Here is a 24,369-nt window from a genome sequence, read left to right on the forward strand (position 1 = left end):
AAGAAAACACATCAAAATGATAGAATTTAGTAAAAGTATGCAAAGAAGACCAAGTTGCTGCTTTGCAAATCTGATCAACCGAAGCATCATTCCTAAACGCCCAGGAAGTAGAAACTGACCTAGTAGAATGAGCTGTAATCCTTTGAGGCGGAGTTTTACCCGACTCGACATAAGCATGATGAATTAAAGATTTCAACCAAGATGCCAAAGAAATGACAGAGGCCTTCTGACCTTTCCTAGAACCGGAAAAGATAACAAATAGACTAGAAGTCTTTCGGAAATTCTTAGTAGCTTCAACATAATATTTCAAAGCTCTAACTACATCCAAAGAATGCAATGATTTCTCCTTAGAATTCTTAGGATTAGGACATAATGAAGGAACCACAATTTCTCTACTAATGTTGTTAGAATTCACAACCTTAGGTAAAAATTTAAAAGAAGTTCGCAACACCGCCTTATCCTGGTGAAAAATCAGAAAAGGAGACTCACAAGAAAGAGCAGATAATTCAGAAACTCTTCTGGCAGAAGAGATGGCCAAAAGGAACAAAACTTTCCAAGAAAGTAATTTAATGTCCAATGAATGCATAGGTTCAAACGGAGGAGCTTGAAGAGCCCCCAGAACCAAATTCAAACTCCAAGGAGGAGAAATTGATTTAATGACAGGTTTTATACGAACCAAAGCTTGTACAAAACAATCAATATCAGGAAGATTAGCAATCTTTCTGTGAAAAAGAACAGAAAGAGCAGAGATTTGTCCTTTCAAGGAACTTGCAGACAAACCTTTATCCAAACCATCCTGAAGAAACTGCAAAATTCTCGGAATTCTAAAAGAATGCCAGGAAAAATGATGAGAAAGACACCAAGAAATGTAAGTCTTCCAGACTCTATAATAAATCTCCCTAGATACAGATTTACGAGCCTGTAACATAGTATTAATCAGAGTCAGAGAAACCTCTTTGACTAAGAATCAAGCGTTCAATCTCCATACCTTTAAATTTAAGGATTTGAGATCCTGATGGAAAAAAGGACCTTGCGACAGAAGGTCTGGTCTTAACGGAAGAGTCCACGGTTGTCAACTGGCCATCCGGACAAGATCCGCATATCAAAACCTGTGAGGCCATGCTGGAGCTACCAGCAGAACAAACGAGCATTCCTTCAGAATCTTGGAGATTACTCTTGGAAGAAGAACTAGAGGTGGAAAGATATAGGCAGGATGATATTTCCAAGGAAGTGACAATGCATCCACTGCTTCCGCTTGAGGATCCCTGGATCTGGACAGATACCTGGGAAGTTTCTTGTTTAGATGAGAGGCCATCAGATCTATTTCTGGAAGTCCCCACATTTGAACAATCTGAAGAAATATCTCTGGGTGAAGAGACCATTCGCCCGGATGTAACGTTTGGCGACTGAGATAATCCGCTTCCCAATTGTCTATACCTGGGATATGAACCGTAGAAACTAGACAGGAGCTGGATTCCGCCCAAACCAGAATTCGAGATACTTCTTTCATAGCCAGAGGACTGTGAGTCCCTCCTTGATGATTGATGTATGCCACAGTTGTGACATTGTCTGTCTGAAAACAAATGAACGATTCTCTCTTTAGAAGAGGCCAAGACTGAAGAGCTCTGAAAATTGCACGGAGTTCTAAAATATTGATCGGTAATCTCACCTCCTGAGATTCCCAAACCCCTTGTGCTGTCAGAGACCCCCACACAGCTCCCCAACCTGTAAGACTTGCATCTGTTGAAATTACAGTCCAGGTCGGAAGAACAAAATAAGCCCCCTGAACTAAACGATGGTGATCTGTCCACTACGTCAGAGAGTGTCGTACAATTGGTTTTAAAGATATTAATTGAGATATCTTTGTGTAATCCCTGCACCATTGGTTCAGCATACAGAGCTGAAGAGGTCGCATGTGAAAACGAGCAAAGGGGATCGCGTCCGATGCAGCAGTCATAAGACCTAGAATTTGCATGCATAAGGCTACCGAAGGGAATGATTGTGACTGAAGGTTTCGACAAGCTGATATCAATTTTAGACGTCTCTTGTCTGTCAAAGACAGAGTCATGGACACTGAATCTATCTGGAAACCTAAAAAGGTTACCCTTGTCTGAGGAATCAATTAACTTTTTGGTAAATTGATCCTCCAACCATGATCTTGAAGAAACAACACAAGTCGATTCGTATGAGATTCTGCTAAATGTGAAGACTGAGCAAGTACCAAGATATCGTCCAAATAAGGAAATACCACAATACCCTGTTCTCTGATTACAGACAGAAGGGCACCGAGAACCTTTGTAAAAATTCTTGGAGCTGTTGCTAGGCCAAATGGCAGAGCCACAAACTGGTAATGCTTGTCTAGGAAAGAGAATCTCAGAAACTGATAGTGATCTGGATGAATCTGAATATGCAGATATGCATCCTGTAAATCTATTGTAGACATATAATGCCCTTGCTGAACAAAAACAGAATTTATGCTTACCTGATAAATTACTTTCTCCAACGGTGTGTCCGGTCCACGGCGTCATCCTTACTTGTGGGATATTCTCCTCCCCAACAGGAAATGGCAAAGAGCCCAGCAAAGCTGGTCATATGATCCCTCCTAGGCTCCGCCTACCCCAGTCATTCGACCGACGTACAGGAGGAAATATGCATAGGAGAAACCATATGATACCGTGGTGACTGTAGTTAGAGAAAATAATTCATCAGACCTGATTAAAAAAAAACCAGGGCGGGCCGTGGACCGGACACACCGTTGGAGAAAGTAATTTATCAGGTAAGCATAAATTCTGTTTTCTCCAACATAGGTGTGTCCGGTCCACGGCGTCATCCTTACTTGTGGGAACCAATACCAAAGCTTTAGGACACGGATGAAGGGAGGGAGCAAATCAGGTCACCTAAATGGAAGGCACCACGGCTTGCAAAACCTTTCTCCCAAAAATAGCCACTGAAGAAGCAAAAGTATCAAATTTGTAAAATTTGGCAAAAGTGTGCAGTGAAGACCAAGTCGCTGCCTTACATATCTGGTCAACAGAAGCCTCGTTCTTGAAGGCCCATGTGGAAGCCACAGCCCTAGTGGAGTGAGCTGTGATTCTTTCAGGAGGCTGCCGTCCGGCAGTCTCATAAGCCAAACGAATAATGCTTTTAAGCCAAAAGGAAAGAGAGGTAGAAGTTGCTTTTTGACCTCTCCTCTTACCAGAATAAACAACAAACAAAGAAGAAGTTTGTCTGAAATCTTTAGTGGCCTCTAAATAGAATTTTAGAGCACGGACTACGTCCAAATTGTGTAACAAACGTTCCTTCTTTGAAACTGGATTCGGACACAAAGAAGGTACAACTATCTCCTGGTTAATATTTTTGTTGGAAACAACTTTCGGAAGAAAACCAGGCTTAGTACGCAAAACCACCTTATCTGCATGGAACACCAGATAGGGCGGAGAACACTGCAGAGCAGATAACTCAGAAACTCTTCTAGCAGAAGAAATTGCAACCAAAAACAGAACTTTCCAAGATAATAACTTAATATCTACGGAATGTAAGGGTTCAAACGGAACCCCTTGAAGAACTGAAAGAACCAGATTAAGACTCCAGGGAGGAGTCAAAGGTCTGTAAACAGGCTTGATTCTAACCAGAGCCTGAACAAACGCTTGAACGTCTGGCACAGCTGCCAGCCTTTTGTGAAGTAAAACAGATAACGCAGAAATCTGTCCCTTCAGAGAACTTGCAGATAATCCCTTCTCCAAACCCTCTTGTAGAAAGGATAAAATCCTAGGAATTTTAATCTTGTTCCATGGGAATCCTTTAGATTCACACCAATAGATATATTTTTTCCATATCTTATGGTAAATTTTTCTAGTTACAGGCTTTCTAGCCTGAATCAGAGTATCTATTACAGAATCTGAAAACCCACGCTTTGATAAAATCAAGCGTTCAATCTCCAAGCAGTCAGTTGGAGAGAGACCAGATTCGGATGCACGAATGGACCTTGAACAAGAAGGTCCTGTCTCAAAGGTAGCTTCCATGGTGGAGCCGATGACATATTCACCAGGTCTGCATACCAAGTCCTGCGTGGCCACGCAGGAGCTATCAAGATTACCGAAGCCCTCTCCTGGTTGATCCTGGCTACCAGCCTGGGAATGAGAGGAAACGGTGGGAAAACAAAAGCTAGGTTGAAGGTCCAAGGTGCTACTAGTGCATCTACTAGAGTCGCCTTGGGATCCCTGGATCTGGACCCGTAACAAGGAACCTTGAAGTTCTGACGAGACGCCATCAGATCCATGTCTGGAATGCCCCATAATTGAGTTATTTGGGCAAAGATTTCCGGGTGGAGTTCCCACTCCCCCGGATGGAATGTCTGACGACTCGGAAAATCCGCTTCCCAATTTTCCACCCCTGGGATGTGGATTGCAGACAAGTGGCAGGAGTGATCCTCCGCCCATTGAATTATCTTGCTCACTTCCTCCATCGCCAGGGAACTTCTTGTTCCCCCCTGATGGTTGATATATGCAACTGTCGTCATGTTGTCTGATTGAAACCTTATGAATTTGGCCTTTGCTAGAAGAGGCCAAGCTTTGAGAGCATTGAATATCGCTCTTAGTTCCAGAATGTTTATCGGGAGAAGAGATTCTTCCCGAGACCATAGACCCTGAGCCTTCAGGGGTTCCCAGACCGCGCCCCAGCCCACCAGACTGGCGTCGGTCGTGACAATGACCCACTCTGGTCTGCGGAAGCTCATTCCTTGTGACAGATTGTCCGGGTTCAGCCACCAACGGAGTGAATCTCTGGTCCTTTGATCTACTTGAATCGTCGGAGACAAGTCTGTATAATCCCCATTCCACTGTTTGAGCATGCACAGTTGTAATGGTCTTAGATGAATTCGTGCAAAAGGAACTATGTCCATTGCTGCAACCATCAATCCTATTACTTCCATGCACTGCGCTATGGAAGGACGAAGAACAGAATGAAGAACCTGACAAGAGCTTAGAAGTTTTGATTTTCTGACCTCTGTCAGGAAAATTCTCATTTCTAAGGAGTCTATTATTGTTCCCAAGAAGGGAACTCTTGTCGACGGGGAAAGAGAGCTCTTTTCTATGTTTACTTTCCATCCGTGAGATCTGAGAAAGGCTAGGACTATGTCCGTATGAGCCTTTGCTTTTGACAGAGACGACGCTTGAATCAGGATGTCGTCCAAGTACGGTACTACTGCAATGCCCCTCGGTCTTAGAACCGCTAGAAGGGACCCTAGTACCTTTGTGAAAATTCTCGGAGCAGTGGCTAATCCGAAAGGAAGTGCCACAAACTGGTAATGCTTTTCCAGAAAAGCGAATCTTAGGAACTGATGATGTTCCTTTTGGATAGGAATATGGAGGTACGCATCCTTTAAATCCACGTGGTCATAAATTGACCTTCCTGGATGGTAGGAAGGATCGTTCGAATGGTTTCCATTTTGAATGATGGAACCCTGAGAAATTTGTTTAGGATCTTGAGATCTAGAATTGGTCTGAACGTTCCCTCTTTTTTGGGAACTATGAACAGGTTGGAGTAAAATCCCATCCCTTGTTCTCTTATTGGAACTGGATGAATTACTCCCATCCTTAACAGGTCTTCTACACAATGTAAGAATGCCTGTCTTTTTATTTGGTTTGAAGATAATTGAGACCTGTGGAACCTTCCCCTTGGGGGTAGTTCCTTGAATTCCAGGAGATAACCTTGAGAAACTATTTCTAGTGCCCAAGGATCCTGAACATCTCTTGCCCAGGCCTGAGCAAAGAGAGAAAGTCTGCCCCCCACCAGATCCGGTCCCGGATCGGGGGCCATCCCTTCATGCTGTTTTGGTAGCAGTGGCGGGCTTCTTGGCCTGCTTACCCTTGTTCCAGCCTTGCATCGGTCTCCAGGCTGGTTTGGGTTGAGAAGTATTACCCTCTTGCTTAGAGGATGTAGAAGCAGAGGCTGGTCCGTTTCTGCGAAAGGGACGAAAATTAGGCTTATTTCTAGCCTTAAAAGACCTATCCTGAGGAAGGGCGTGGCCCTTTCCTCCGGTGATGTCTGAAATAATCTCTTTCAAATCAGGACCAAACAGTGTTTTGCCCTTGAAAGGGATGTTAAGCAATTTTGTCTTGGAAGACACATCCGCTGACCAAGACTTTAGCCAGAGCGCTCTGCGCGCCACGATAGCAAACCCTGAATTTTTCGCCGCTAATCTCGCTAATTGCAAAGCGGCATCTAGAATAAAAGAGTTAGCCAATTTGAGTGCATGAACTCTGTCCATAATCTCCTCATACGAAGATTCCTTATCGAGCGACTTTTCTAGTTCTTCGAACCAGAAACACGCTGCCGTAGTGACAGGAACAATGCATGAAATTGGTTGAAGAAGGTAACCTTGCTGAACAAACATTCTTTTAAGCAAACCCTCTAATTTCTTATCCATAGGATCTTTAAAAGCACAACTATCTTCTATGGGAATAGTAGTGCGTTTGTTTAGAGTAGAGACCGCCCCCTCGACCTTAGGGACTGTCTGCCATAAGTCCTTTCTGGGGTCGACTATAGGAAATAATTTCTTAAATATAGGGGGAGGCACAAAAGGTATGCCGGGCCTTTCCCATTCCTTGTTTACTATGTCCGCCACCCGCTTGGGTATAGGAAAAACATCGGGGGGCACCGGAACCTCTAGGAACTTGTCCATCTTACATAATTTCTCTGGAATGACCAAATTGTCACAATCATCCAGAGTAGATAATACCTCCTTAAGCAGTGCGTGGAGATGTTCTAATTTAAATTTAAATGTTACAACATCAGGTTCAGCTTGTTGAGAAATTTTCCCTGAATCTGAAATTTCTCCCTCAGACAAAACCTCCCTCCTGGCCCCTTCAGATTGGTGTGAGGGTATGTCAGAAGCGTTATCATCAGCGTCCTCTTGCTCTTCAGTGTTTAAAACAGAGCAATCGCGCTTTCTTTGATAAGTAGGCATTTTAGATAAAATATTTTTAATAGAATTATCCATAACAGCCGTTAATTGTTGCATAGTAATAAGTATTGGCGCACTAGATGTACTAGGGGCCTCTTGTGTGGGCAAAACTGGTGTAGACACAGAAGGGGGTGATGCAGTACCATGCTTACTCCCCTCATCTGAAGACTCATCTTGGGCACTATTATTATCTGTGGCATCATTGTCCCTACTTTGTTTGGACACCATGTCACAATTATCACATATATTTAAATGGGGAGACACATTGGCATTCATACATATAGAACATCGTTTATCTGATGGTTCAGACATGTTAAACGGGCTTAAACTTGTCAACAAAGCACAAAAAACGTTTTAAAATGAAACCGTTACTGTCACTTTAAATTTTAAACAGAACACACTTTATTACTGAAAATGCGAAAAAGTATGAAGCAATTGTTCAAAATTCACCAAAATTTCACCACAGTGTCTTAAAGCCTTAAAAGTATTGCACACCAAATTTGGAAGCTTTAACCCTTAAAATAACGGAACCGAAGCCGTTTTTACATTTAACCCCTATACAGTCCCAGGAATCTGCTTTGCTGAGACCCAACCAAGCCCAGAGGGGAATACGATACCAAATGACGCCTTCTATAAGCTTTTTCAGTGGATCCTAGCTCCTCACACATGCATCTGCATGCCTTGCCTTCCAAAAACAACTGCGCATTAGTGGCGCGAAAATGAGGCTCTGCCTATGACTAGAGAAGGCCCCCATCTGAAAAAGGTGTCCATACAGTGCCTGCCGTTTTTTAACAACAATCCCCAAGATTATAATAACTATAAAGCGCTATAATCTGTCAAATATGCTTAGCAAGTAATCGTTTTAGCCCAGAAAAATGTCTACCAGTTTTTTAAGCCCTTATAAAGCCTTTATTCTTTTACTTAATCTAAGAAAATGGCTTACCGGTCCCCATAGGGAAAATGACAGCCTTCCAGCATTACCAAGTCGTGTTAGAAATGTGGCCATCATACCTCAGGCAGAAAAGTCTGCCAACTGCTTCCCCCAACTGAAGTTACTTCATCTCAACAGTCCTGTGTGGAAACAGCAATCGATTTTAGTAATGTCTGCTAAAATCATCTTCCTCTCACAAACAGAAATCTTCTTCTCTTTTCTGTTTCAGAGTAAATAGTACATACCAGCACTATTTTAAAATAACAAACACTTGATTGAAGAATAAAACTACATTTAAACACCAAAAAACTCTTAGCCATCTCCGTGGAGATGTTGCCTGTGCAACGGCAAAGAGAATGACTGGGGTAGGCGGAGCCTAGGAGGGATCATATGACCAGCTTTGCTGGGCTCTTTGCCATTTCCTGTTGGGGAGGAGAATATCCCACAAGTAAGGATGACGCCGTGGACCGGACACACCTATGTTGGAGAAAGGCAGGATAGTCCTTACAGTTACCATTTTGAATGTTGGTATCCTTACATAACGATTCAATATTTTTAGATCCAGAACTGGTCTGAAGGAATTCTCCTTCTTTGGTACAGTGAAGAGATTTGAATAAAACCCCAGCCCCTGTTCCAGCACTGGAACTGGCATAATTACTCCTGCCAACTCTAGATCTGAAACACATTTCAGAAATGCTTGATCCTTCGCTGGGTTTACTGGGACACGGGAAAGAAAAAAATCTCTTTGCAGGAGGCCTTATCTTGAAGCCAATTCTGTACCCTTGTGAAACAATGTTCTGAATCCAAAGATTGTTAACGGAATTGATCCAAATTTCTTTGAAAAAACGTAATCTGCCCCCTACCAGCTGAGCTGGAATGAGGGCCGCAACTTCATGTGGACTTAGGAGCTGGCTTTGATTTTCTAAAAGGCTTGGATTTATTCCAGACTGGAGATGGTTTCCAAACTGATACCGCTCCTGAGGATGAAGGATCAGGCTTTTGTTCCTTGTTGTGACGAAAGGAACGAAAACGATTATTAGACCTAAATTTACCTTTAGATTTTTTATCCTGTGGTAAAAAAGTTCCTTTCCCTCCAGTAACAGTTGAGATAATAGAATCCAACTGAGAACCAAATAATTTATTACCCTGGAAAGAAAGGGAAAGCAGAGTAGACTTAGAAGACATATCAGCATTCCAAGTTTTAAGCCATAAAGCTCTTCTAGCTAAAAAAGCTAGAGACATATACCTAACATCAACTCTAATGATATCAAAGATGGCATCACAAATAAAATTATTAGCATGTTGAAGAAGAAGAATAATGCTATGAGAATTATGATCTGTTACTTGTTGCGCTAAAGCTTCTAACCAAAAAGTTGAAGCTGCAGCAACATCCGCTAAAGATATAGCAGGTCTAAGAAGATTACCTGAACACAAGTAAGCTTTTCTTAGAAAGGATTCAATTTTCCTATCTAAAGGATCCTTAAAGGAAGTACCATCTGCCGTAGGAATAGTAGTACGCTTAGCAAGAGTAGAGACAGCCCCATCAACCTTAGGGATTTTGTCCCAAAACTCTAATCTGTCAGATGGCACAGGATATAATTGCTTAAAACGTTTAGAAGGAGTAAATGAATTACCCAAATTATTCCATTCCCTGGAAATTACTTCCGAAATAGCACCAGGGACAGGAAAAACTTCTGGAATAACCACAGGAGATTTAAAAACCTTATCTAAACGTTTAGATTTAGTATCAAGAGGACCAGAATCCTCAATTTCTAATGCAATTAGGACTTCTTTAAGTAAAGAACGAATAAATTCCATTTTAAATAAATATGAAGATTTATCAGCATCAACCTCTGAGACAGAATCCTCTGAACCAGAGGAATCATTATCAGAATCAGAAAGATGATGTTCATTTAAAAATTCATCTGAAAAATGAGAAGTTTTAAAAGACTTTTTACGTTTACTAGAAGGAGGAATAACAGCCATAGCCTTCTTAATGGATTTAGAAACAAAGGCCTAGATTTGGAGTTCGGCGGTAAAAGGGCTGTTAACGCTCCGCGGGCTTTTTTCTGGCCGCACCATAAATTTAACTCTGGTATCGAGAGTTTAATCAAATGCTGCGTTAGGCTCCAAAAAAGGAGCGTAGAGCATTTTTACCGCAAATGCAACTCTCGATACCAGAGTTGCTTACGGACGCGGCCGGCCTCAAAAACGTGCTCGTGCACGATTCTCCCATAGGAAACAATGGGGCTGTTTGAGCTGAAAAAAAACCTAACACCTGCAAAAAAGCAGCGTTCAGCTCCTAACGCAGCCCCATTGTTTCCTATGAGGAAACACTTCCTACGTCTGCACCTAACACCCTAACATGTACCCCGAGTCTAAACACCCCTAACCTTACACTTATTAACCCCTAATCTGCCGCCCCCGCTATCGCTGACCCCTGCATATTTTTTTTAACCCCTAATCTGCCGCTCCGTAAACCGCCGCAACCTACGTTATCCCTATGTACCCCTAATCTGCTGCCCTAACATCGCCGACCCCTATATTATATTTATTAACCACTAATCTGCCCCCCTCAACGTCGCCGACACCTGCCTACACTTATTAACCCCTAATCTGCCGAGCGGACCTGAGCGCTACTATAATAAAGTTATTAACCCCTAATCCGCCTCACTAACCCTATCATAAATAGTATTAACCCCTAATCTGCCCTCCCTAACATCGCCGACACCTACCTTCAATTATTAACCCCTAATCTTCCGATCGGAGCTCACCGCTATTCTAATAAATGGATTAACCCCTAAAGCTAAGTCTAACCCTAACACTAACACCCCCCTAAGTTAAATATAATTTTTATCTAACGAAATAAATTAACTCTTATTAAATAAATTATTCCTATTTAAAGCTAAATACTTACCTGTAAAATAAACCCTAATATAGCTACAATATAAATTATAATTATGTTATAGCTATTTTAGGATTAATATTTATTTTACAGGCAACTTTGTAATTATTTTAACCAGGTACAATAGCTATTAAATAGTTAAGAACTATTTAATAGTTACCTAGTTAAAATAATAACAAATTTACCTGTAAAATAAATCCTAACCTAAGTTATAATTAAACCTAACACTACCCTATCAATAAAATAATTAAATAAACTACCTACAATTACCTACAATTAACCTAACACTACACTATCAATAAATTAATTAAACACAATTCCTACAAATAAATACAATTAAATAAACTAGCTAAAGTACAAAAAATAAAAAAGAACTAAGTTACAGAAAATAAAAAAATATTTACAAACATAAGAAAAATATTACAACAATTTTAAACTAATTACACCTACTCTAAGCCCCCTAATAAAATAACAAAGCCCCCCAAAATAAAAAATTCCCTACCCTATTCTAAATTAAAAAAGTTACAAGCTCTTTTACCTTACCAGCCCTGAACAGGGCCCTTTGCGGGGCATGCCCCAAGAAGTTCAGCTCTTTTGCCTGTAAAAAAAAACATACAATACCCCCCCCCCAACATTACAACCCACCACCCACATACCCCTAATCTAACCCAAACCCCCCTTAAATAAACCTAACACTAATCCCCTGAAGATCTTCCTACCTTGTCTTCACCATCCAGGTATCACCGATCCGTCCTGGCTCCAAGATCTTCATCCAACCCAAGCGGGGGTTGGCGATCCATAATCCGGTGCTGAAGAGGTCCAGAAGAGGCTCCAAAGTCTTCCTCCTATCCGGCAAGAAGAGGACATCCGGACCGGCAAACATCTTCTCCAAGCGGCATCTTCGATCTTCTTCCATCCGGAGCGAAGCGGCAGGATCCTGAAGACCTCCAGCGCGGAACATCCATCCGGACCGACGACTGAACGACGAATGACTGTTCCTTTAAGGGACGTCATCCAAGATGGCGTCCCTCGAATTCCGATTGGCTGATAGGATTCTATCAGCCAATCGGAATTAAGGTAGGAATTTTCTGATTGGCTGATGGAATCAGCCAATCAGAATCAAGTTCAATCCGATTGGCTGATCCAATCAGCCAATCAGATTGAGCTCGCATTCTATTGGCTGTTCCGATCAGCCAATAGAATGCGAGCTCAATCTGATTGGCTTATTTTAACTAGGTAACTATTAAATAGTTCTTAACTATTTAATAGCTATTGTACCTGGTTAAAATAATTACAAAGTTGCCTGTAAAATAAATATTAATCCTAAAATAGCTATAATATAATTAAGTATTTAGCTTTAAATAGGAATCATTTATTTAATAAGAGTTAATTTATTTCGTTAGATGTAAATTATATTTAACTTAGGGGGGTGTTAGTGTTAGGGTTAGACTTAGCTTTAGGGGTTAATCCATTTATTAGAATAGCGGTGAGCTCCGATCGGAAGATTAGGGGTTAATAATTGAAGGTAGGTGTCGGCGATGTTAGGGAGGGCAGATTAGGGGTTAATACTATTTATGATAGGGTTAGTGAGGCGGATTAGGGGTTAATAACTTTATTATAGTAGCGCTCAGGTCCGCTCGGCAGATTAGGGGTTAATAAGTGTAGGCAGGTGTCGGCGACGTTGTGGGGGGCAGATTAGGGGTTAATAAATATAATATAGGGGTCGGCGGTGTTAGGGGTAGCAGATTAGGGGTACATAGGGATAACGTAGGTGGCGGCGCTTTGCGGTCGGAAGATTAGGGGTTAATTATTTTAAGTAGCTGGCGCCGATGTTGTGGGGGGCAGGTTAGGAGTTAATAAATATAATACAGGGGTCGGCGGGGTTAGGGGCAGCAGATTAGGGGTACATAAATATAACGTAGGTGGCGGTCGGCAGATTAGGGGTTAAAAATTTTAATCGAGTGTCGGCGATGTGGGGGGGCCTCGGTTTAGGGGTACATAGGTAGTTTATGGGTGTTAGTGTACTTTAGGGTACAGTAGTTAAGAGCTTTATGAACCGGCGTTAGCCAGAAAGCTCTTAACTCCTGCTATTTTCAGGCGGCTGGAATTTTGTCGTTAGATTTCTAACGCTCACTTCAGAAACGACTCTAAATACCAGCGTTAGAAAGATCCCATTGAAAATATAGGCTACGCAAATGGCGTAGGGGGATCTGCGGTATGGAAAAGTCGCGGCTGAAAAGTGAGCGTTAGACCCTTTAATCACTGACTCCAAATACCAGCGGGCGGCCAAAACCAGCGTTAGGAGCCTCTAACGCTGGTTTTGACGGCTACCGCCGAACTCCAAATCTAGGCCAAAATCTCTTATGTTATCAGGAACACTCTGAGTATCTGATGTTGACGGAACAGCAACAGGTAATGTAACAGTACTAAAGGAAATATTATCTGCATTAACAAGTTTGTCATGACAAACAGTACAAACAACAGCTGGAGGAACAGATACCATAAGTTTACAGCAGATACACTTAGCTTTGGTAGCTCCAGCACCAGGCAGCGATTTTCCAGAAGTATCTTCTGACTCAGTTTCAACGTGGGACATCTTGCAATATGTAATAGAGAAAACAACATATAAAGCAAAATTGATCAAATTCCTTAAATTACAGTTTCAGGAATGGGAAAAAATGCCAGTGAACAAGCTTCTAGCAACCAGAAGCAATAAATAATGAGACTTAAATAATGTGGAGACAATAGTGACGCCCATATTTTTTTAGCGCCAAAAAAGACGCCCACATTATTTGGCGCCTAAATGCTTTTGGCGTCAAAAATGACGCCACATCCAGAACGCCGACACCTTTGGCGCAAAAGAACGTCAAAAATGACGCAAATTCCGGCGACACGTATGATGCCGGAAACAGAATTTTTGCGCCAAAAAAGTCTGCGCCAAGAATGACGCAATAAAATGAAGCATTTTCAGCCCCCGCGAGCCTAACAGCCCACAGGGAAAAAGTCAAATTTTAAGGTAAGAAAAAATTGATTTATTCATATGCATTATCCCAAATATGAAACTGACTGTCTGAAATAAGGAAAGTTGAACATCCTGAGTCAAGGCAAATAAATGTTTGAATACATATATTTAGAACTTTATAAAAAAGTGCCCAACCATAGCTTAGAGTGTCACAGAAAATAAGACTTACTTACCCCAGGACACTCATCTACATGTTGTAGAAAGCCAAACCAGTACTGAAACGAAAATCAGGTAATGGTATATATATATAAGAGTATATCGTCGATCTGAAAAGGGAGGTAAGAGATGAATCTCTACGACCGATAACAGAGAACCTATGAAATAGACCCCGTAGAAGAAGAGAATTGAATTCAAATAGGCAATACTCTCCTCACATCCCTCTGACATTCACTGCACGCTGAGAGGAAAACCGGGCTCCAACCTGCTGCGGAGCGCATATCAACGTAGAATCTAGCACAAACTTACTTCACCACCTCCATAGGAGGCAAAGTTTGTAAAAACTGATTTGTGGGTGTGGTGAGGGGTGTATTTATAGGCATTTTGAGGTTTGGGAAACTTTGCCCCTCCTGGTAGGAATGTATATCCCATACGTCACTAGCTCATGGACTCTTGCTAATTACATGAAAGAAAATTCTATGTTTATTGTTAGTTATCATACATTTGTTAAATTATGCAATTAATTTGTGCTTTGGATAGCAGAAAATTATATATTTTAAAATATTAACCTACCACCACACAGATACTTTATAATGCTACCCAGGTAGCAACATTTTCTGTGGAGAACACTGCTCTATGTTGCACTCACAGTGATAGACAAGCATAATGCAAAGTATAAACTACATATTAGACCACATGTAATCTAAAAAAGTTATTTTTACACATATATTGCTTCTATAGTAGTATTTTGCAGTCTAGGTCTAAAAACCCCTTGAAACCCCCTCATGGTGTTTAATGTCCCTTTAAGAACCGCCTTATCTGAGAATCACTGGCATGCAACAATGTAAAGAAAAACAGATGACAATGGGTGAAAAACTGTAAATCAGGCAGATGGCAACCAATCCTGAGCGAATTTTTTTTTCCATGTAAATAAACATTTCAACTAATTTCTAATAAGACTGTATTAGTATTAAATGCATTTTAATGCCAAAGTAATCCTTGGCCTACTTTTGGGATCACTAAGCTGTGTGTTAATGGCTAGTCATGCTCACTTTGAATTTGTTCTCAGATTTGGTGGGGGTTGGAATGTGGCTTTTCCTCTTGAAGATTGTAAAGTGCTTGCACTGTGGGCAGGGTTTGGTGCTGGAGTCCATGTGACTGAGTTCCAGGAAGTATTTGTACTTGATGATGTCATCATGTGGCAGGCTATACAAGATGGTTGACTCATCAAGGTGTTTATCACACTCTGTTATCGGGCATTTTATCTCTACTTGTCCCAGCTGAACCTGCGGGTAAACAAAAATACTTTAGAACATTTATATGTGCATAGTTATGCTAGATGCAAATAATGCAATACACTTTAATTATTATTATCATTATCATCATCATCATCAGGTATTTGTAGAGCACCAACAGATTCGGCAGTGCTAATACTTCAGCATGGGTTCATAAGTAAACAAACATAAAACCTTATGCTTAAAAACTTTTGCAAAATGATAAATCTAGCACATAGTTGATCGGTTGCAGGCTTGCTCATTTGAGCCTGCAACTGATATTTATGAAGCAGCAGTTTAAACCACTTCTTCCTAAACCCTCTTTGCTAACTTAAGAGTTGGTGGATGAAAATCACTTCTAACTCATTCAACCAGGGTGATTGACAAGCTCTGCTCTCACGCAATTGGTTGCTCAAGTGCAGGGGGCAGTAAATATGGTAAACAAAATGTGCCCCAGAATTTGCAATAAAATGCAGACAGGTTCAGCCCTGCCTGCCAATCTGCAAATGGATAAATCTAGCTCTATGTATCGGAAGATCTGTTCATGAAATTGTTTGGTTCTCATTGTGCCCATTCTATAAATCTGTAGAATTTGTTGGCAACATGTAAAGGTCATTGTTGTTATAACAATAGTGTCAATCATAGCAACATAAAACTGGCTGCAATATGAAATAATTGCATTATTCCCTAACTAGAAAATATATCTAAGCAATTTATGACAAGTTTCACCATTCATATAATAATATGTAAAGGCATTAGAGACAATGTGTAACTTCAATATTTCTATTTTCTGCCATAAATGAAGATGCTAGGTAAATGTAAAAGAAAAAAAGAATGGATTAACATATTGTTGTAATCAAATTAATTTCAAAAGTCAAACTACACCCACTATGTGCCTTATTTAGAGGTGTCAATCAGGATATACTATTGGAGTAGACACAGCTAGCCAATCTCATTTTATTAGCAAAAGTTGAATTGTTGTGATCATATCTTAAAACCTCTGATGAGGCCAAATTAGGAACAGATATGTAGCAGGAAGTCTGCAGTATGTGCTTTTGCACTTCCCATTCTCAGAGCTGGAAAACTATTAAATATCAAACTTAAATTACAACTCATAACTAAGCATTATGGGCCAGATTATAAATTGAGCGCTAACAGTTACGCACAAGTGATAAGGAGTATATCGCGGGTGTTTGCGAGCTTTACATTTTCCGTTCATATTACAAGTTGAAAGTAAATGTGATCGCATGAGCACAATCACGATTTACGGTAGAATGATTACCGCATCCCTAGAGCTCTGGTTAATTGTTTTGCAAAAAACCTATCAAAAATACATTACAGAGTACAGTTACATTCATAATGACACTAATAGAATTTCTTTAAAAAAAAATATTGCACATAAAAGTTATAAGGGCTTAAAGATATGAGGTCTCAGGTGTAAATATTTGACATTTCTATGTCTCCACATAGAATATGTTTTAAGTATTTATAAAATATTTATATATATATATATATATATATATATATATATATATATATATATATACACACACACTCCTATATATAATCATCCATATATAGGTATAAATTGTACCAAAAACCATTAGATATATGTAGAAATATGTATTTAAGAATAAATAGAACATTCTTCTATGTGAAAAACATTGTAAAGTGAATATTCATTTTTTTAATGTCGGGTTAACGCATTTGAGAATATCCGATCGGGTTTGTGTGAGAATTGGGTGTTAGGTATTTTCCCCAGTTTTTTTGCTCCATTGACTTCTATGGGTGAATAGCTTATCGTGCACGCAATATTCTAAGAACAGCTTTTTGCGGGTAAGTGCATGCAAAAAGATTACTGCTAGACTAACACTCAAGAGGGAGCATTAAATAACACTCTACTCGTAATCTGATCCTATATATTACAATCGCAAAAGGGTTTGCTGCCCCTTGAAGATTGTGCCTTTAAATTCCAGCATCATGCAATATCCTCTGCACAACCTGACACAGAGCAGCACAGGTTTAAAAGCTTTGCCATTCTTAATTACAACAGATGCAAATTCAGAGATCAGGGAATTAGGACGTGTGAGAATAGTACACGAAAATAAACTCTTATGAGGCAAGTAACATTCTCCGACTCAAGTCTATACTAAAAGGGTATTATATGGCTAAATGTCCAATATTGTAAGAATGCATAACCGGGAAAAGAAAAAAAATAATCTTTTAAATTAATAAGTTGTGAGTTAGTGTAATGTACAACAGATCTGTCCAAAAACCTAGGAGTCAGCACAAATTTAGAGCCAGATAGAGATTTTCTGGGCAACACAGTGATTTAACCTATTCTTTGCCAGTAGCACACACAAAACAGTGATTAAATCCTCTTCCCCACTGACAGACTTGCATAAAACAATTATTAATCTATTGGCAGCCATTAACAGATTTACTGATTTAACCCCTTTGGTTACTAATAAACCACACAAGGATTTAACCTCCTGGTTGCCAGTAACACACACAGCAACTTTTTTTTTAACTCTCTGACCTAGAGACATAAATGCAGCAAATGTTTTAGCAGTGATTTAACCATCTGAGTCTAAGAAAATAAGAGATGGTCCTAAAATGGAAAAAGTCACACTTCACTTTAAAAACTATCCCCTGAATTGGATAGCAGTATACAACAGAATGAAAAAAGAAGAAAAAAAGCAAGCGCTCATACAAGCTGAAGACTAAATAATGGATTAGTACAATATATTATGTTAAAATTCAATTGCGCGTGTGTGCAATCACAGCAGGTAGGTGTGCTTTGACATCTATACCAATTATATAACGGAAGCTACATTGTATATATGTGTAACCATACTGTATAACAACTAGGAGGATAGCGATCGGTTCACCTAGATCACGTGACCATAAAAGTAACAGAATGGAGGTCTCCTTCCTCAGTCGGGTACGCATTTGAGACTGAATTTCATCTAATTAAAATAGCGTAATCACAGAAAACTGCGGCTTTTCACATACAAGGACTGAAAGTGCTCTATTGCTTGAAGTGTATTGTTAACAGTCACAGCCACATATATCATCCTATAACAGACCTACAGTCAATATATCAGAGACATTTTAACCTAATCAATCATATAAAAACTTAAATTATGTTTACCTGATCATTTTCTTTTCTTCAGATGGAAAGAGTCCAAAGCTGCATTCATTACTTTTGGGAATTCCGAACCTGGCCACCAGGAGGAGACAAAGACACCCCAGCCAAAGGCTTGAATACCTCCCCCACTTCCCTCATCCCCCAATCATTCTGCCGGGCACCATGCCTAAAAACCCCTACCCAACAACATCCTGCTTCGTCCGAAGCCGAGAACAACTTTCAAACACACCCCTTACTCAAGAAAGGGAACAAGCTACCGTATTCTTCCACAAAGAGAAAAGACACAGAGAAAACATGAATGTTCTTGTAAAGCGCGGCTGATCCCCCTTAAGGGACTCAAGGTGCTGCTCATTTTATCAATCTCGAAAGGAGGAAGGCTGAGTAGACCTTGCCGGGGATCGAACTTGCAACCCTCGGTTTGCTATAGTGCATTAGTATGCTGAGCTAGCTGTCCAGCTAACATAAGGAACCCCATACCAACAGAGACCCACTAGTCTCATAGAAACAAGGGGAGGCAACCCCCAGATCCCAGAAATACAGAAACCACGGAATAAGGCTGAGAGTCTGAAACAGAGAGTATCTTGCCCTAACACAGTGCAACCACACTTTTAAAAAGCAACTGAAGACGAAGGTCCCGAAGTCACAAAAAGGTAGCTCAGAATACAGAAATATTCAGAAACGAAACCTCGTGCAGCCAGCTCAGATAGGTCTAACGAACAACACCTAAGGCAAAAACACTGCACGCTGCAGTCATGAAAAAATTACTCTAAAACTTAAATACTTGCAGGGCAAGCAGAAAGCAGCTGAAGATATGATCCTTCAGATTTCCAAGTATTCACTAACCAGTGGATAACATTGCAGGCTAACAGCTGCCAGTCCTTCCCACAAACCTTGAACATGGAGAAAGGAGAAATCTGAAGAGGCTTACCGTACCTCGAATGCTCCAAGGACAAATTTAGCAGAGCAACAGATCTCAGATCCTGTTCCAACACCGGACCAGCCCAAGCGACAGACATGTCTGATAGACAGGGGGGACAGAAAGACCCCAACCACAAGCTCCCAGGGAATGGAAAGAAAAAGGGGGGACTCACCCACCCCAACAGAGCTCGGGTGCCAACCCAATCTGCTCCTCCAAAATAAGGCACTCCCAAGAAGAACCCCCTGGGACTTGGAACAGAGAAAAGTGCAATAGATCCATAGAAAAACCTGTCACAACTCTCTTATCTCTACGTAGAGAGATCAAATTCCAATAGGTGGAACAGAGCCCACAGAGCAGCAGATGCTGCCTCATACAGAAATAAGCCACCTGATCCAACCTCCTACACACAGGGCAGGACAAAGACCCTCCAGAGAGAGGAAACCCCAGCTCATAAGGAAGACAAACTATCACCCCAAAAAGGAAGGGCAAGACATGAAGCCATAGTATGATCAAAACACAGCCCTTATGAAAAAATCACCCAGACACCACTATTGACCCAACAGAGAAAAAACTCCCCATGAAGAGAAGCACACTCTGTCCGAAGCACAAGGCAGGCCTTAAAGTTTATACCAGTACCCGAAGGCGGATGTGAACTCTGGCCTTCCAGCTTGCAAGCCCAATGCCTTCCAGCTTGCAAGCCTATTTCGCAACATAGGATCCCTGAAAAAACTGGGTCGTCCTGAACAAGAATCCGGGACCCAGAATTATCCTAGGACAAACGACACCCCCTGGGAACACAAGATACCCCAACTGAAGCAATCAGACTCATATGGGATGAGAACTGGGAAACCCCGAGAACGGGTACGGGACTCACTCGTAATTCCCAGCCCAAAGGGAAGAGAACATCTTTAGCCGGAGGTCAACACCCCCCCAACAAGGTGCTAGCCTGCGACAAAGTCACACAATTTCTCTAGAGCCCAAAGGCCCCAAGGGCAACACTAAGGGAAATGAGAACGAGAACAGAGTCACTCGAAAAAGAGTAGAAAGAAAGGCTAGTCTCCATAATCCTTTCAGATTAACGTACCAGAGGACTACACCCAAGGGAGAAGAATGCAAAGCATCCCAAACCCAGGCAGAAAAACATCCCCTAAGCAAAAAACATGGAAAAAAAGAGACAACACCTCCTATCGCCCCTGATATGGAGACGACTAACCCCCGAAGGAAGACAGAGCTTCACGGCCAAAGCTGCCAGAAAAACCAGAAGAAGTCCAGAAAGTTTTGACCCAAAGGAAGAGAACCTATTAAAAGGAACAAGTCCTAAAAGGACACTTTCAAAGAGACCATGAAAGACAAAACCATAAGAATGGCGGTATGAAGGAACTAAATCCTCCAAACCTCCAACCCACAACGGGAAGGAACACTCTAGTTCCCAGAAAAATAGGAAACGACAGAGCATGTCGCTGCGGATCTCCTCGGAGTCCCAGCCCACTAGCTTGAAAGGCGAATGAGGACTGACCGCATGCCCCTAAGCAACCATGGACCCTCAAGTCCTCTCAGGATGCTAGTTGAAGCTTGTAAAATAATACAAGTAAACAACACAAATCATATTGTGATCACTAGGCGCCCTCACCAGACCACACGGACATAAAAAATGTGCCACGTCTCTGAACTAGGCCTCAAAGACAGAAGGATTTGTACCCAGTCAGGACCAGCCTGAAAGCAAGGGCCCCAGCACTGTCAAGGCCCCATAGAATCTCCCGAGATGGAGGGATAAAGAACAGTCGGACAGACTTTTGTAATCAGTGTGACCACAAAATCGTATCAATTCCAGAGAAGAAGGTTCCCGAAGGAAACATCACACCACAACATGAGCTTTAGACCAAATAAAAATCATCCTCACCGGATGAAAATAAAAGATAAGCCAACCTGTAGGTTATTGCCCAGGAAGAACGGACAGACCCGCAGGACCAGCCTAACAGGGGTCCGAGACTTCCAAGCTCAGAACTGGAAAAAGATACACAAATAACAAAGACTATAAGAAGATTACTTCATCCCCTTATGTCTATGCATGCAAGCCAGTCGAAGATTAAGACTGAAAATCCCCAGACCCATTAAGAGTGGGATCCTCCAGCAACTCCAAAAACGTGCCTTAATAGAACACGAATGCGCACCAGTCTATAATGAAAGGCGCAACATACCTCCGTCGGGACAAAATAACACACTGGCCCCCGAAAGTTGACCCCATGAGGCCTCAGGGGCAGTTGCTCCCGCGGAGGGCTGAACTGGACCAGGCGATCCCATGTCTGACAAGCCCCGGTTAACGGAACATGGACAGTATCGTAAGCACACTCCCGGGAGGTGCAGATGCGCCAGCGCCAAAGATATGTCCATGCGGAACCGTGTGGTAACCTCCGGTGGGAACAGGCCACACTCCCTAGAAGGATAAGTAGAGTTTGGGTTACCTGCATGCATAGTAAGAGTTGGTGGTAGGGAAGTCATCTCGTGAGAAATAGAATCCCCAGAGATGGATGGCTCAGTGGGCACCTGATTCCCCGATCCCGAGGAACAGAGCACTCCAAAACCTTATTCAGAACATAACTGATGGGCACGTATCACTCGGGATAATTCATATTCTTCTCAAGAAGTAGAGTCTGAATCAGAGACATCCATCTCCAAAAAATCAGAATCCTCCATAACTGGGACACTGAATACAAAATGGACCAATAAGAAAAATCTAAATGGCACCTTACACCCCCCCAATGGCTGGGACACTCACCACCTCCAGAGAACCAGACATCAGCAGACCAGGATTTCTCCGTCGCCACACGGTCAGGAAAGCGGAAACGAGGTCACAAGGTAAACTGTGCAGTCCATGCAAAAGCGTGCCCGACCATAAAGGCCGCGTCACTAAACATAGGCCGTTATGTTCCAAAATAGCCATGAGCCGGAGCAACACTACACAGTAGCAGACAGAATCACATAACAAACATGATTATAACCCCCCCTGTTCAATAAACCCCCTCAGGAGATATTAACCCTTGATTCCTAGATACAAAAAGGAGCCTCACTGAGACCCTATGTTAAAGTTATCCTTGAAAGGTTGTAGCCCCTCTTGGATAAACAGTTGTAATTACAATACATCCATGATGAAAGTAAAATGAAACAATCTTACCGGAATCTACGCCGTGGAACAGGAACATGGCCCTTCAAGTGTGACAGATAGTAGCGTCGCTTCTGCCATAGACTTGAGAGAATAAAGCAGGCAGCGAAACTTGTCAACGTCGATTGCTTGTGGAGCTGTTAATATGAGTCGGGATGGTTTCGCAGAAAGACTCTCCCTGCATCTCCGGACACTAACTTTCACCCATGCTCTCACTGAGAGGCTGACAGGTCTACTTAAAACCCCAGTTCCATGCCGAAGAGTACTACCCTCCATAAGAGACTATCAAAAACTTCTGACACTTCTCTGCCAACCTCCTGGGACGAAAGGCAAAGAATGACTGGGGATGAGGGAAGTGGAGGAGGTATTTAAGCCTTTGGCTGGGGTGTCTTTGCCTCCTCCTGGTATCAATTATTCAAGACAAAAAAAGCCACAGAAGACCCAATCTTGATAAATGTAAGAAAGTTCTGATTTATTCAGAGGTGTGATATCAGGTACATACAAAAGAACACCTGGCGTGTTTTGCGCATGCGTACATGCGCAAAACGCGTCAGGTGTTCTTTTGTATGTACCTGATATCACACCTCTGAATAAATCAGAACTTTCTTACATTTATCAAGATTGGGTCTTCTGTGGCTTTTTTTGTCCTGAATAATTGGTTTTCATAGCGGATGGAAATACCTCTTGAGCCACCAGACCCCCTGGCATTCTCCAATGTAGCAGACGCTATTTGCAAATCCGTTGCAGATTACAGATTACACACACCCTCCTCCTGAGCCTATTGCAGGCATACTGAACAGCTGATGTCAGACCCTCGGAGCAGACAAGGAATCACTTTACCCATTGTACCGGAGCTGAGACAGAACAGACAAGCTACTAGGAGCATCACTAAGAAGTTGGTTTTATTCTGGAACATTTCCTGTGGGAGAGTCTTGGGAGGCTTCCTCGCCTTGCGAATCTGACCTTCAGAAGTTATCCGGATCTTCTTTCAGCTCCACACACACAGGAGGAGAAAACTGATACACGGTATCCACATAGCTGCCTACGCAGCAATAGCATTATCCTCTGGAGAAAAGATAAGTACTTTATTCATTTGGGACAAGTAAACGGTTATTTTGGAGTCCCGTGCACTGTCATCACAACAATTATACTTATCAAAGGACTCTTTTAAAGGGATTGTCTATTTAGTTATAATTTATAAAGAGAGTGTGCGCTATATGTTTAATAGGCTGTGATCACTATAAGTTTAAAAATAGAATTTAATATAACATAATAATACAGAATAAAAAGTCCAAAATACAATAAAATTGGTTAAAATACATATATCTAAAACCTACATGGATCCATGGAAAATATATACTTAATATATAATATCAAAAAATTGAAAAAATAGAGAGAGTAGAAAATATTGCTGTATATTTAATATTCGGTGCTACCCTTGAATAATAAATTTAAATGACAAAAAAGATAGACATGTATTGGGGCATTTGTAAATGTCCCAAAAAAAGCAAGGGATAAAAAAGCACACGAAAAATCATTTAGAAAACATCCAATTTCTTTATTTAAATGTTCCACTTCACATTCAGTGTTTGATCAGTTTCTCCGGGCTACAGTAGTTAGAGGAAACTCTTACAATTTAAAATGTACAAACAAAACAAGGGCAATACATAAAGCTATCTGAAAATCTCAAACCCTATGCATACGTATGCTAACTAGAACAATGTAAAACTATAGGATAATATATGTGAAAAATCATACACAGATTGTCTAAATACAAGACATTACTAGCTTATCCTAGATGTAAGACATATATATAGCATACTATATACACAAATGAACAAGAGGCTTATCAGTCCATTTTCACTGTTAGATGTAAGTATGAAAGCC

The 24,369-nt window shown here is 41.3% G+C and overlaps 1 protein-coding gene across 2 annotated transcripts in view; it reads right to left on the minus strand.

Annotated features, from left to right (window-relative positions):
- Window positions 1-24,369, minus strand: part of RNF217 (ring finger protein 217) — a 221,611-nt gene that overhangs the window by 59,096 nt on the left and 138,146 nt on the right. For both annotated transcript variants that reach the window (XM_053710721.1, XM_053710720.1), the window contains exon 2: window positions 15,031-15,264. In XM_053710721.1, coding sequence (XP_053566696.1) covers window positions 15,031-15,264 — 234 coding nt within the window. The remainder of the gene's footprint in view (window positions 1-15,030; window positions 15,265-24,369) is intronic.

This window comes from Bombina bombina, chromosome 4, assembly GCF_027579735.1.
Source record: "Bombina bombina isolate aBomBom1 chromosome 4, aBomBom1.pri, whole genome shotgun sequence".
NCBI classification, from domain to species: Eukaryota; Metazoa; Chordata; class Amphibia; order Anura; family Bombinatoridae; genus Bombina; species Bombina bombina.